Source organism: Rhipicephalus microplus, chromosome 4, assembly GCF_043290135.1.
Source record: "Rhipicephalus microplus isolate Deutch F79 chromosome 4, USDA_Rmic, whole genome shotgun sequence".
In the NCBI taxonomy this organism is placed as follows: Eukaryota; Metazoa; Arthropoda; class Arachnida; order Ixodida; family Ixodidae; genus Rhipicephalus; species Rhipicephalus microplus.
In genome coordinates, this window is record NC_134703.1 from 136,179,675 (window position 1) to 136,195,406 (window position 15,732).

Sequence of the window (15,732 nt, forward strand, 5' to 3'; positions counted from 1 at the left end):
TTGCAAATGGTCGAGCCTGATGGCTAGTGAATATAATAAGTGCGCCGCGTAGGACAACCATTTCGTTGCGTTCCTCATGAACGTGCCCATATAGGCTAAAAGCCGGGCAAGAAGCATATTAGACGCATCTGTTATGGTTTAGAAGAATCTCGTAGAACAAAGTGCAAGCTTTGAGCTCAACAGAGAAAGACATTACCGTAGGTTTCTCGCCTGCCAAGAGCAGTTCTAGAAACACAAGAAACCCTTTCAGATTTCCAGATTTCGGGAAGAATGAGAAGCATGCCGTCTGTGCACTGAAATAACATGTGCAGATATGCGGATATCTAACCGCATCGCTGGCGAGCCATAAATAGAGGGAACGTAAGCAGGCTGCCGAGAATCCTGAGTGCGGTGGCAGAAAATATCACTCCGCATACTAGAACATAATTTGGTGCACGACATTCAAAATACAGGACGCACACGTACTAAGTTTTCACTTAAATATCAGGCAGGTGTCGTTTATATAAGGTGATTGGTGAAGGATTAGGTAAATTTAATAGCAGCATAGAATATTCATTGTTTTGGTCCCCTTCTCGAATATGCTGTAAGTGTCAGTTGTTTCACAACGAGCTTGCGCACAATACCGCAAGATGCACGAATTGTCACTTGAATACGGTGCAGGACGGGATGTAATCGGTACAGTGAAGTTGTTACAATTGCTTATAGCTTGCAAGACTTTGAGAATCTGCCGACCCATTCTTTTGTGCTCTAAGTTATATCGGTGACCTGTAGTACATGCGGCAATAATACAAGATACCAAGTAGAAGTTGGTGACCAAACCATCCGACGATCTTTGCTTAATCGGTCCTCCCAACCGATTGCCCAACGAAGTTCGAGTCTCAGTACGCGCGTCACCTCCTTTTATATTCAGCACGTTTTCACATCAGTTGAATCAGTGGAACAGAGCGTATTAAGAAACGTTTGAGGTTATGAATGAGTTGGCCTAGTTAGTTAAAGCCAACGTCTTCTTACACGCTTGCTTCATTCCAAAAATGGTTTCCCTTACGTTTGCTAGAAAATTTCACACTATATAAATAATCATTTTGCTACAAACAAGAACTTAAGGCTAGGATAGGGACTGGCTTCTGGCTTATGTCAGAATTCTTCCACTCAGATTCTGTTTATCACCGGTCATAGCAACTGACTTATGCCAGCGATAGCGTAAGAGCTGCGTTAGGCTGCTTACGGTAAAAGGGAGCTAAAAATGAAAAGGTTCTTAGCATAATATGGACACTAGTGGTGGCTTCTGAATTCCTCCCGCTAGTTGACCGCCCCCTTCCCTTAGCTTCTAAACCTGACACATGCCACAGCGAATGACTCTTCGTCTAGGTGATTTCTATGAAGTTCCGGTCTTCCCATGAACGTTTTCGGCACCTTGAAATATTTGTCAAATTCGATCCCCAGTTAGCTGAGGCCAGCTTTCCACGAGCACCCTTGCTTGTCACCAAATGCTGCACCGTTTTCATGCCGCACGCATGATGCTCGCCGTCCGCGACGGCGCGTTCGTCAGAGCGGAACGCGATCATCGCACACGCACAGCTGATGATGGTTCGCAGTAAGCGGCACGGTCTTTGTATGAGAGGGAGGGTAGGCGCCTCTCCCGAAGCCGGCTCCATCGCAGCCGCCCGAGCAAAGCAGTGGGCGGCGGCAGATGAGGAGGGCGTCCCGCGTCTGCTGCTGCCCGAAAACAAAGCGTTCCCGTTGTGTTGTCCATACCCTGCCCCCTCTGCGAAGGCCCTCTATCGGTCGCGTAATTACCGTCGCCTGCTGGCCGTTCGTCGCAAGATGGGAGCAAGAGGGGAAGGGACGCAATGCTCCAGCGCGGCTCTCGCTTCTCGGAAACTACGAGGTTCTTCGCTGAGCCACCGCTTCCGCTGTTTGCTCGCTTGGCTTCGCTGCCGTGCAGGAGCCGATGAAACCGCCGCCGCGTGCGCCAACACACAACACGACCGCGTTGTGCGGAGCTCTCCCGCGGCTTTTACGAGCGCTACAATGATTCGACACTCGTATAAACTGCGCGCCTTTTCACTCACACTCAACGCATCCTCTAGACACGAGGTTATATCGGAGGCCATTTGTCGGTTGTGGTTTTGTTTCTGTATGTTCCTGGCGAGCCCTTGAGGCATCCCCCTATTCCTGATCTTTCAATCGTCAGGAAGTCGCTCTGGCCACGTGGGGTCCACGTATATAGCCACGCGTCCGGATAACCTACAGAAATAGCGGACGTTTGAGTGTGTCGTGGCGCCCATAGAGTTTCCTAAATTTAACGATAGGAGACTCTGGCACGGTTATCAGTCAGCGACCATGGGAATGCAGGGTAATACGTGGATGGGACTAGTCATCAGGCTTGCGGACTTCAAACGCAATTGTGGCTTTCTTTAATGCAGTGCTTTCAATAAAAAAAAATAAAGGATAACGTGCCACTGCTTAACGATCGCTGATTGTCATTTCGTGACAAAGGACCTCCAAGCCACACGAAGCCGAATGGAGTCGAAAGGACCTCCAAGCCACCTGAAGGCAAACGGAACCGAAAGTACGAAGATGAGACAAATCCATGCACTACTCATCATTTCCATGCTCGCTGAAGCGCCATGCATTGCAGCTCCCGTAGACACAAGCTTGAGATTACCTCTAGTTTCCTATTTTTGCACCTCTATGATGGCGCCATGAAAAAATTGGGTACATCGGAGAGCCCTTGGTTCTACACTAGGCAGTAGTGTTCGTTAACGAGAGACGTCGTATTTATACTGTTTTATCTTCGCTATTGGATGTACACCAAATAGGATAATGAATCAGATGGGTATTTTTTTTTAAATTTTAACCTCACCTACTGTACCGTATTGAAACACTCCACAGAACAGCGTATAGTGAAATCCAGCTATGTTCATATCGGTTCTAGCAATATACAGTTTATAACAATTTAAAGCTGCTCCAGCTTCAACTTTACTAGATTTCCATTGGTGAGTGAGTGAGTGAAACAACTTTATTGACGATCCGGCATAAAGGGGGAAGGGGTAGGGGGATTAAAGCGAGACACTAGCGTGCTCGGACGTCCCGGAGCAGCAACCTACTCGCGTCAAACCCGTGGGGGCGCCGCTTTCGGCCGCTGGCGCTCCAGGATGCTAAGCACGTGCTGGACCACGTCTCTTTGGTTGCCTGACTCTCGGCTGATGATTTTGCTGCTTATGACAGTTGGCATTACTTCTTGGTTACCCGGCGCAGGTGCACAATTCCAGAGGAGGTGTCTCTGGGTGGCTCGCGCCTTCTTGCAGTGTTGGCATACATCAGTGGTGTAAACCTCCGGGCAAACGTGCTTTGCCCAGACGGGGGTCCATATGGCTTGTACTTGCAACTGCCGTAGTATTTCCATTGGTAAAATGTTCATCTTGCAGCAATGCCCGCGTGTCACATTATCGGTTATAACAATGTATTTAAGCTTGAAGGTAATGTAACACGAAAATTTTGAAAACAAAGGAGAAAAACGAGAAATTCAAGCTGCTAAACACCTGCCCACAACACCGAAGTATCCCAGTGCTCCTTTAGCTTTGCGTCATGCTTCACCGCACCAAGCTATGAGATTGCGACAAATCTGGCTTTTCAAGTCCGGTACGCAAAGGGCGAGGTGGTGGTTCTTGTTAAAGCATGTAGGTTGAGTAAAATGTTGAGGCTTCAAAGATTTTAAGCGTTCGAATCTTCAGACTTTGCCATACATTGGCTCAATAGGGCTCGTGCAAGTCCTAAGAAACCATCCGAATTACCAAACATGTTCTGAAAATTAGCAGGTTCGCTGTTCTAGTCAATTATGTCTGTTGTTATATGTCATCTGATATTTTTTTGTCGCAACAGACCTCAATTTCCACATTTTCCTTCTCTTTGTGTAACCCTGTTATTTCAATCATCAATTACAACATTAAAATATTCTTGACACATGAGTATTGTTATAAGTGGGTCCAACTGTACACGCACTAACTTCTCTTTGTTGTTTTGTCTCAGAAGACTGCTTCGTATAAAGCTGCGAATCAGTCGCCTTTTGGGGAACACAATAGCGTGAAAATGTCGATTCCTAATACTTTCTTCTAAGTGCTAGTATGATTGCTTACAGTAGAATTCGGGATATTTTGGTAAAGGGAGCAATGAATTTCTGGCATGTGTGAGCGATTTCCTTTTATCACAGATGTTCTTTAAAATAATATTGACTGCTACGTTGACAATTAGTGACTGTTGGCTGTATGCAATGGTTGCTCTTCAATTTAATTAACATCACCGTATGGGCACATTTATGTGATTGTTCAATACGTTGCTTTCGAGTCTCGCGTCCTAACTGTAATGTTAATAGTATATTGTATATGATGTGGAATTCTTACTCTTGTAGACTTAGACCCTACGTGCTCTGTGTTAGAGACCTCTAAGAAATAAGGAGTAGAAGGCGCTCTATTTCTGAGCCGACATCTCCTTACGTGACGTCATTAAAAAGTTAACTGACCACGGAGCAACTCTCAAGAGACAATATTACGAGGAAGCAGAATGAATCACACTCGTGAAATACTATCACCACTATAACCTGATGACCTTGTTTTCAAGTGCGAAAGCGTCAACTAGGTCGTGAGCAGCGTGCGACACCTCACTAATGGATAGCGTGCAAACTGCATTCGCCGAGGTGTAGCGCTGACGCTTAATTGACCTACGCAGTGTGTATATATAGCGCACGTCGGTGTCGTCAAACGGTCTACGCCTGCCTCGATAGAGTCCGCGTTAAAGCTGCGGTCATTAAACACGTGTTGAGGCTGTTACGAGCACGGCTCCTATAGCGGGCTTTCCTCCCTCAAGTGACCGTAAAAGTGTTGCAGCGTGCTGTAATCACGTCCGAATGGGCTTCGCCAACAGTGACTACACGCTCATGTCTCATTACAGAACGTGACCGCAGCTGCACTTCGCTTTTCGTACAGCAAATTTTAGCTGCCTGGCAGCCCTTTTTTTCTTTCATAGATTATAACGACAGGGATGAGCATGTCACTAGTGAATGAAGTGCCACTTGTTATTTCTTAAAGACTGGAATATTTATATTCAGGGCTGTAATATATATTACGTCCAAGTTTCTGCAGGAATAAATAGCATTTCACTAATAAATGCGGTCCACCTTGAAGTAACGATTGCTGAATAGGGGTCGTCAGCTTTTGTTTCCAACGTTTGCGTCGAGAAAAAAAGGTTCAAGAACTTCCTGTTCCATCGCTTCACCTTTACATCAAGCAAGCGACTGCACAGGCAGTGCAGGGATAAAAAGATCAGCGCTATAGATAAAGGCACTCGGACGTTTCTTGTAGAATAGCCATCGTTCTAACTATTACGCAGGCGTGTCGCAAGACGTAGTTTTCTACAGGGCACATGAGCAAACCTCTGTTTCAAAACATGTAGAGAAAAAGTCAGAGACAAAAGAAGCACGAGCTAACCTAGGACGACGTCATTGAAAGGCGCGTTGCATTCCACTATGCCTCCAGGGCGCGGTCTTCGTTTGATTCGTCCGCGCCGTGTGTGTGTTGTTTGTCTTTTTCTCCTCGGGAACAGAAGAACCGGCGGCGGCACCCAACTGCGCCTTGCGTTTGTTCGATCTCACTGCCATTCACAAAAAATGCGCCTCGAGCATTCGAGGCAGCCATTCAGACCACACGTGTCCGAGTTACACACAGAGCACTCCCCCGCTCCTCCTCCCCCCAAGTACATTTTAGTGCAGCGTTCGCATTGACAAGTACTCACCCGGCACCAACTCAAAGGCGGCCCTGCCTAATTGGGGAGTCACCGCGGCCGTCTTTGTCGCCGTTCAGCTTGCGAGTGCGTTCATTTCTCTTTTTTTTTTTGCCGCTATGTTGTGCTACTTGCTGTGCACATGGTATTCTGTGGCACAACTCCACCGTGGTGCACGCCATAAAAATAAATACATAAACAAATAAATAAATACGTCCCAGAACTGCGCCGACTGTTAATCCTATTAAATTTTCGGGTTAGTTTAGGTATGGAAGGATTGAAAGAAGCGAACTTCCGTTGAGAGATCCCTTCTTAAGGTATTACCGCTTTTTCTTTATTTTAGAAATAGTGAAGTTCACTAGTACTGAATATATCTTTAACGCACCATCACACCTTAATATTCCTTTATTACACTTGTCAGAGTTCACAGTACTGCTCTCCCACTGTGTAAGTAAAAAAAAAGAACGCAGTACATGGGTGAAAAAGATGCAGCAGGCTCTAGTTGGACTCTAGGAGAAGATTATATTGCAGTACTGCCCATGCATTTCACATTTCCTATCAAGAAATATTTTAATGAAACTGATTTGTCTAAAAAATTTGTTAGAGGACAAACATTGCATAATCAGTAGTTCAATCACTAGTGCAACGATCGCTTACTCTATGTACAATCAAAAAGTCACTTGACTATTTTGTTAGCCAGTGGTTAATTAATTGATTATGCATTCGATATGTTGTTCATACGATTATAGTTTAAAAAATTGCTACCTTTGTACAGGTCCTTGGCATATTGAAGATTCTTTCAACGTTTTTTCGTCAAGGGATGTTCGACTTAATGCCGGGTATAAACTTGACAGTACTTAACATTTAGTCCGTGACGGCAGTGTAGTGGTTACAGTTCTTCGCTCCTCATCCGAAGGTTGCAGGTTCGATCCCCGTCGGAGTGGTCGCATTACACAGGCGGCGAAATGCTAACAGCCCGTGTAATGTGCGATGTCAGTGCACCTCAAAGAACACCAGGTGGCCTAACTTTCCGGAGACCTCTGCTGTGGGGTAGCCCATGATCGTATGGTAGTTTTTGCGACACAAAGGTACACACAATCACGAGCACACTCGGGGAGCACACACAGTCTACAGGCGGTCGCTCAGGTTTGTTGACTTTAGGTAAAGTAGCAGTGCTTTAGTTGCTTTCTGCGCAACTGAGGCAGATGCCCAAGGTCCTAGTATCTTCTGCACACAAAATGGTCCGGGGTCAAGTTGATTCAAAACCATCCGGGTACCTTCTCATCTTTCTGCAACCTCTTTCCTCCCCTTTATCCCTTCCCCAGTGCAGGGTAGCAAACCGGATGTGCGTCTGGTTAACCTCGCTGCCTTTCCTTGCATCTTTATCTCTCTCTCTCTCTCTCTCTCTCTCTTGCGACACAAAGAGTAGATACTATTTTCGTGAATAATTATGTGACATTTTGATTTCTAGAATAAGTTACGTTCGCTTGAGTAATGTAGCAACATCTGTGCCATCTGTGACAGGCAATTGTTGCGAATTCGGTAAAAGCACGAGCAACAGCCGAGGTATTACCTAAGCGAAACTTATCGGGGCAATAAATAAGTGTTAGTATAGAGGCCCGTAGAAGCAACAATGACTAGATAACTTAGTCAGTGGAGTAGACGTAGCTGAAGTAAACCGCGGCGCAATGACCTCTCCATTTTTTTCGTTCTTTTAGTCTTTTTTTTGTGGTCATCCTGGTTTTTTTTTCTCCCCTCTTATTCATCGTATACCTGATACGAAAGTAGAATAGCCAGTCACAACTACGCCTGGCAAACATCCACGCTTTTGTACAGCCATTTTTTTGTGTGTGTGTTCAGCCTTAAATCCGCAATACTTCTAGCCACCTTTCCCCGCGCCAACGTATTAAATCGCGAAGGATTCTTCGAACCTCATAACGCGGCTGCCGACCCTTTGAAGGTGGTTCACTACAGAGGTGGTCGGAGCGCGTGTTTTCTCGCAACAGTCAAGTGTCGATCCGGCACGTTCACCTCTCAAGACCATCGAGTTTCATAGGTGTGCGCAGGGTTTACTTTTGGGGGGGGGGGGGGGAGTGAGTGGGGCGAAGGTTCGTTTCAATGCTTTCCCCTCCATGGCATGTCAATGTATGGGGCTGACTTGCACCCAACCTCGCCCTCCTGTGCGCATGCCAATGGGGAACTCTTTTGCTTTCCAAGCATACGGCTACAAAACACATCGAGTAGATAGCATAATGAAGTTACCGGTGTGTGGGAGTGGGCTTGATGGCTTGCGTCAGTGAGTGAAAACGTCGCAATATTGCAAATGGCGATAGAAGGAAAGACAACATCAAGCTGTAGCGTTTCGGAAGCAAACTCTGGATCAAAAATCATATTGCATTTAATATCGCCGGCGAGGCACACACGGAACCCTCTAGAAGTCGAGTGCGTCCCTTATCCACCGGATATTGCACACCGTGGCGTGTCCGCCGCTTCTCATTGGTCGCTCCGGCTCCTGCTCGGTGCCCAGACACGAAACGCGAAGGCGGCAGTTCTCGTCTTCCTGACAGGACAGCCCCGCTTCAATAAAAATAGATCCTTACCCCAACGCCTTAGAAATTCGCGGCGACGGCACCGATTGCATGCTGCTCTAGAAAGAGATTTCGAAAGTGAATGAAATAGAAGAGCGATTTTTTTTGTTAGTGTCGGAAGGAGTATTGAATTTTCCGTATGTGTGGTAAAAGGACCATGCTGCCGAGTCAGAGGGATCTTCCGAGTTATGACTTAAACTTCTTGAGTTCATTGCATTACTCTCCTCTGCGCTCTCTCAGCATGCACTGACGTCTTGCCTTCCACATTTGCCTAAGACGCGGGAGTCCAAATGAAGTGCTAGAATTGTCAGCAGACTCGTAGTCGCGAATTGAAGCAAATGGAGCTTTTGAAGGGCGTCATTATGACAGACATCGCATTTGCGAGGTGTTCAAGATTAGTCCTCTGTCACCTGAGCGCTCATTTTTTATGCTGCGCGAATTAAACAGAGAAAGCTCGGTGGGGCAGTGTGAAAGCTTAACCGCAGGCTTTGGTGACTTCTAAAGAAAAATTAACGAAACATCCCCACGTGGTCAACAATGCTTACTTATAGTACAATGTAACTTTAAACGTCGGCCTATCTGATAACCTTGGGCTGCTATAGAATAGGCTACGCAAAGGTAACTTTCGTTGCGTATACATGTAATTTTCCTCACTTATCATGCGTACCAAAGAGGACAGCGTATGATATAGGCGCAGAGGCGACGAGTGCTAATGCAAAGCTTTGCATATTTTATGCAGCTAAACCTCTTTATTAAAGGGTTCGTGAAAAGATTGCCCCTAAAACGATAATACGAAACCACAGGCAGTCACACTCACTAACCGAGTGACATTTTTGGTAATATCAGCCTAACAAGAGTAGACCTGCATGGACCATTATCGTGGCAACGAGCCCATGCTCGAAAAGTGTCCATGGAGGTCTACTGTTCTGAGGCTGACGCCACCTAGTTGGTACGTGCCGCTGGCGGTGGTTTCTCATTGTCGTTTTAGGAGCGATGTTTCACGACCGCTTTAATTAATGCCAATGCAATAATGGTATGCGGTGATACTGGAACGGTTACTGCCGTACTCTTTCCGAACTTATCCGCCGACATGGGTGTATCTAGAAATGGTACAACATGTCCAAACTACGAAACTTTAGTTCGGTGATATGAGTTTATTCTTGGCTTCTTGCTGAGATTGCCTGCTCACTTATGGGTTTTTACCCGTTCTCTCTGCTCAGCGTCAAGTCACGGAGGCGGTGGCCGCTCGCCCCGCATCACAGAGCAGCCGGTGGACGTGGTGGTCCGCAAGCACGAGCCGGTAACGCTCAGGTGTGGCGCCGACGGCGACCCTCCTCCGCGAATCGCGTGGTACCACGACGGGAGACCCCTGCGCAACTCGGCCACGCGCATGGTCTTGCCCGAGGGTCAGCTCTTCTTCCTGCAAGTGCAGCACAGCCGCCGGGAACAGGACACAGGACTGTACTGGTGCACGGCCACCAACGCAGTGGGGACAGTCCGCTCCCGAAACGCAAGCGTCGAGCTCGCTGGTGAGTCAAACATATTTTCTTATTAGTACTTGCACGTAGTGGAAGGGTTAGCGGTTTATTCGTGTGTGTTTAGCATTCCGTAAGAAAGCTAGCACCACCGTCTCCGCTTCTGTACATCTTTGCTTATATCACGATATGCCTTCGATAATGACTGTAAACCCAAACTTTTATGTTTCTACGCACGAGTTCCCTGTTAGCAGCTCTCGAGAATGTCTTTTCTTGCCATGGTGGTGAATAGATGCTCATTATGCTGCTCGAATAGTTGCTCCAGTTGTTACTTCAGCAGTAACATTCTATTCGTTCGTCTATCTATGCGTAGCGCGCGGCTTACCACTGCCGAATACCAAAATATGTGTTTGGTTAGGTTCTACAGATATAAATGAGTGATATTCGAATGGAAGCAACAGGATTTAACTGCATTTATGCACGCCCCCTGTAGGAAAGAGATTATGCACTCCCAGTTTTGTTCTACTTAACCATACACTTAACGTTGCTCAACGTGCGAGATATCTGTATCGTTCAAGAAGACATTGCAAATTATCCTTTGCTACCTAATTGGTGCGTTGTAATTAAGTAATCCTTAGCTTTATGGGCAAGCGAACATAGTGGAGGTGCGGTCATGTGACGACATGCTTGCTCTAAGCAGGGGCTTTCAAGTTACATTGCGCCCTTACGGACGTTGATTACCTAACACTAGGACGAAAAATTTATTCCTGTCGCAAGTTTTCTTGAAGGCGCAGTTCCTACGGGCCATGATTACGTATTTTGTCCAGGGAGAGCCACTGTGTGCGACGTTAGCACTTTATTTATGCAGAGTGTAGCGAATGTGCGCACAGGTGGGGTCACGGGCAACGAAAGAGAAAACCCACTCCAGGTCCTTAACCAGAGTTTTTAACGATGTTGACAGTGCAGTGTTATGCCAGCGAGTCCTCGTCAAACGTCCGTGCCTCTGAAACAGGCAATCTGGGTCAAGGCCAGCCCGCAGCCCGCCGGGCGCGAACAACTCCACGGCGTGAACACGCGCGGCGCATCTGTGGCCCACGTGCATTGAGTCAGCGTCGCACGTGACAGCGAGCCGGCGTCCTCATGTCTGGTGGCCTGACGCATCGCGCGGCGAACCCCATTGGAGGAGCCTGCTCTGAAGACCAGCGGCGCTTCTGATTGGACATTTTAGTTGGGCCCGGTGTAAATAAAAGAAGCCCTGCGGCGTGTCGCGATCAGCGGTCTTAGGCGAAAGGCTGAACTATGTGTTAGAGAGAAGAGCTCGGCTCTTCGAGTCTCTGTCGGCCCCAGTGCCGAAATCGTAACGCCTCTGTATATATGCTGTACATAAACCTTGTTTAACTCACCGTCGTCTCGTCCGCTCGTCTCCTCAGCTCTACGCAGAAGCAGTCGCGAGCTGAGAAACATACGCTACCAAACGGCTGGTGACCTTCCCGGCGGAGTTGAAAGCAGTGGCGCCTCCGGGACCGCGTCGGCGTCGCCGTCTTTCGCAACAGTGGTGGCTTCGGCGGGATCGGTCCGTCGTTCGCAACAGTGGAGGTCAGCGGCGGGATTTCGGAGGTCCGCCTACGCAACAGTGGTTGGCAGCTGCGGGATCGGCCGGCGTCAGCGACATCGATGCGGTGAGTGCCTGATGTTTTCCCCTCAGTTCACCAGACTACTCTAGCTCAGGTTGTAGTAGTTTAGAGAAGGGCTGTGTGAAGCATTAGAGTGAGCTTTGATCGTTTCAAGCAAAGTCGAAGTGCTTTGAAACCAAAGTTAATGCGGAGGGGGTAAACACGGGAGAGTGAAAAGTTGCTTGCGCGTCTTGCTAGTTGACTTATAGTGGGTACGGCAAGTAAATTGTTAACAGGGGCAAACAGCAAGAGGCTAGTGTGAACGATGGAGAACCTTAAAGTGAAGGAACTCATCGAAATTTGTGAGGAACTCGGCATTACTTTGGGCCGTGCGAAACGAAAGCAAGCGATCCTTGAGATCATGAAGGATGAGGGAGTGTCGGCTGAGGAAGTCGATGAGGCCTGGGTGGATATTAAAGCACGCCGTGAGGAGGCTGAAAGGCGAGAAGTAGAAGCTCGCGAACGTGAGGAGGCTGAAAGGCGAGAAGCTCGTGAAGAGGCTGAAAGGCGCGAAGCTCGCGAACGTGAAGAAAGGCGCGAAGCTCGCGAACGTGAAGAAAGGCGAGAAGCTCGCGAACGCGAAGAAGCTGAAAGGCGCGAACGTCGCGAGGAGGCCGAGAGACAGGAGCGCCTCGAGATGAAACGAATAGAATTGGCAATCCTACAGTGTTCGCAGGCGCCTAGCGCAGCTTCTCCGACGATTCAGGTCAGCGGTATTAGAATTCGGGATCAACTGCCACCGTTCGTAGTGGGCGAGGACATGGCGAAGTATCTCGTCAAGTTTGAACACGTCTGTGAGCGAAATGCTTTGGAGCAGTCTCTTTGGGCGCGGAACCTGCTAGCTCTTCTTCCCGGCGAAGTGTCCGACGCGATAACTTGCTTGTCGAGGGAAGCGTTTGAGAGCTATGACGAGGTTAAGGAAGTGCTCTTGAGACGTTATAAGTTGTCACCCGAGGCTTTCAGGCAAAGGTTCCGGTATGCTGAAAAGGGGAATGAGTCACACGTTGACTTCGCGTTTCGTCTTAAAGCCGATTTGATTGAATGGCTTAAGGGCGAAGGTGTTTATGACGACCGCGATAAAGTGGTGGAATGCGTTGCATTGGAGCAATTCTACCGCTGCATCGAGGAGGATGTCAAACTTTGGCTGCAGGACAGACTTGGGGAAGTACAGTTAAATAAGGCAGCTGAGTTAGCTGAGGAGTATTATACTCGCCGAAAGTTGCATAGCAGGGCAGTGCGCGTTGAAAAGGATGAGAGAAAAGAGAGCTTTTCAAGGAAACCTGATCAACGGAAACCCGTTCCGCACCGTAATTTCAAAAAGGACCCATCTCTTACTAAGGACAGTGTAGGGGAAGGGCAAGCAGAAGCGGAGAAATCGAGTGAGGTTTCTACCACACAGGCATTTGAATCGGAAAACAAACGGAAGCCGCTAATCTGCTACAACTGTAAAAAGGAAGGGCACATCGCGAGAAACTGTCAGGAAAAGTTTGCCTTCGCAACGATCCGAGAATCAGAAAAAAACATGCGGTTGTTGGAGCCGTATCTCCAAGAAATTAGGGTCAATGAGAAAACGTGCCGAGCACTTAGAGACTCAGCAGCAACCATGGACGTTGTCCATCCTTCATTGGTGTCTCCGGATGACTTCACAGGAGAATGCGCGTGGATCAGGCAAGTCGCCGAGGAGCAGAGTGTTCGCTTACCAATCGCCACCGTTGTCATTGAAGGCCCGTTCGGTAAGCTTTGCACCGAAGCGGCTGTGTCTGCCGCGCTGAATGGTCGTTTTTCTTATCTTTTCTCCATCAACTCGGAGCAGCTTCTCAAAGAGCAGGGCAAATCGTTCTTCCCCAACTTAGCGTGCATGGCTCCCACGCGATCGCAAGCGCGAAAGCTTTCGCGGAAGCTTGACTTGGTTCCATGCGGTGAACTCTCAAGTGACCTTGTCGGCGGGTCGACGGAACCCCAGAAAGGAAATTTTCCGCATGAGTCATGTGAGCAGTCACGCGAGCGGCCCATCGCGGGAGCGGCCGGCGCGGTATGCGCTGGGGGAGACGACGTGGCGCCATTGAGTCAGAGCGAGAGGGTTGCAACGCTCTCGCCTGTAGCGGAAAGTTGGAGCGAGCTGCCGAGAGTTGATCGAGAGACGCTCATTCGAGGGCAGAGTGAGGATCTCTCGATTGAAGCGCTAGTGGAAAGCCAAATTGAAGCGCTCGTGGAAAGCCAGAAAAACGCGGCAAAAGTGCTGTCGAAGGAGCACTACGAGAAATCGGGGAAGAAGCGCGCTTTTGAAGTTGATAATCAGGTAATGCGGCTGCAGCCACCCAAAAGGAACAAGCTTGAGGTTGATTGGGAAGGGCCCGCCACAGTATTATCGAAGCCTTGCGATACAAATTATGAGGTGCAAGTAGGAGGGCGGCAGAACAAAATTTACAACTTGATGAAACCCAATGTTCAACATCAAGCGGTCGTAAATCAGCTGTTGAAGGCTTCGGAGGAAGAGGAAGCAGAAAATTTGAGTTCTAGTGAAGTAATCGAAGGGGGATCGGAAGTAATCCGGGAGCAGATAAACCTAGAGCCTAGCTTAAGTGAAGGAGGACCTGAGAAAGAGGACCTGAGAAAGATTGGTTCCGAGTTTGAAGACGTGTTTTCGGACCGCCCCGGAAACACGAGGGTGATCGAACACGATATCGAGCTAAGCGGTGAGGAGCCAATCCATAGCAAGCCGTATCGTTGTTCTCCTGTGGAACGTCGCAAGTGTGAGCCGCTCTTGGTACCGCATAGGTATCGTCGCCTAAAAGTGACCGGTTACTGAGATGGAGCGTGGTACTCCGGCAGGGCAACTTTGACGTTCGCTAAAAAAAAAAAAAAAAAAAGAAAGCTATACGCTAATGCAGGTGCATTGAGCAGTGCGTTCCAGCTAGTAACTTCTTAACCTTTCGGTTTCTGGCTGGCGATTCGGGGCAAAATTTTGACCTCATCACGACCTGGGCTGAGCGCTCTCGTTCAGAGTGATCTCAAGGGGCCAACTTTATGTGGTATTCTAATCCGTTACGTTGTTGTACGTGGAAAAAAAAATTGAGTTGTCATTTTAGGGGTCTTTTGTCCCACATGTGCCTCTTGATGTAGAGGGAACAAAATTCCGATAAACACGTAGATAGGTATATGTTGTACTATACTTTGTCTGGTGTTCTGTCGGGTGACCGAGGGCACTTGCTTGTGTCGTGTGTTGTCTGTTGTCGAACCGTTCTTAGCAAGTTGCAGAACCATCGACAAGTGCTGAAACCGAAAATGGTCAGAAGAGACGAGCGAAGTTGGCCAGCAAGTTGTGGCGACAAGCCAGTGGAGCGGGGATCCGTCGTCAATGATGGGATGTGTTCCCGGAACAGTCTGGAGCTGTATTCTCCCCATGGCCCTGAAGGCGAACCTGGAGGGACCTGGCGAACGAGCGCACCTGACATCCGAGCCCCGTGGAAGCAGCTCGTCTTTCCGGTGCATTGTCTGGCGGCGGGGGTGCTGTTATGCCAGCGAGTCCTCGTCAAACGTCCGTGCCTCTGAAACAGGCAATCTGGGTCAAGGCCAGCCCGCAGCCCGCCGGGCGCGAACAACTCCACGGCGTGAACACGCGCGGCGCATCTGTGGCCCACGTGCATTGAGTCAGCGTCGCACGTGACAGCGAGCCGGCGTCCTCATGTCTGGTGGCCTGACGCATCGCGCGGCGAACCCCATTGGAGGAGCCTGCTCTGAAGACCAGCGGCGCTTCTGATTGGACATTTTAGTTGGGCCCGGTGTAAATAAAAGAAGCCCTGCGGCGTGTCGCGATCAGCGGTCTTAGGCGAAAGGCTGAACTATGTGTTAGAGAGAAGAGCTCGGCTCTTCGAGTCTCTGTCGGCCCCAGTGCCGAAATTGTAACGCCTCTGTATATATGCTGTACATAAACCTTGTTTAACTCACCGTCGTCTCGTCCGCTCGTCTCCTCAGCTCTGCGCAGAAGCAGTCGCGAGCTGAGAAACATACGCTACCAAACGGCTGGTGACCTTCCCGGCGGAGTTGAAAGCAGTGGCGCCTCCGGGACCGCGTCGGCGTCGCCGTCTTTCGCAACAGTGGTGGCTTCGGCGGGATCGGTCCGTCGTTCGCAACAGTGGAGGTCAGCGGCGGGATTTCGGAGGTCCGCCTACGCAACAGCAGATAGACCGACACATAACCCGTGTAACTGCCGAAAAA

At 48.8% G+C, this 15,732-nt stretch overlaps 1 protein-coding gene across 3 annotated transcripts in view; it reads left to right on the plus strand.

Moving 5' to 3' along the window:
• LOC142814621 (protein sax-3-like) overlaps positions 1–15,732 on the plus strand; it is a 181,604-nt gene that overhangs the window by 110,667 nt on the left and 55,205 nt on the right. For all 3 annotated transcript variants that reach the window (XM_075893673.1, XM_075893674.1, XM_075893675.1), the window contains exon 2: positions 9,587–9,895. In XM_075893673.1, coding sequence (XP_075749788.1) covers positions 9,587–9,895 — 309 coding nt within the window. The remainder of the gene's footprint in view (positions 1–9,586; positions 9,896–15,732) is intronic.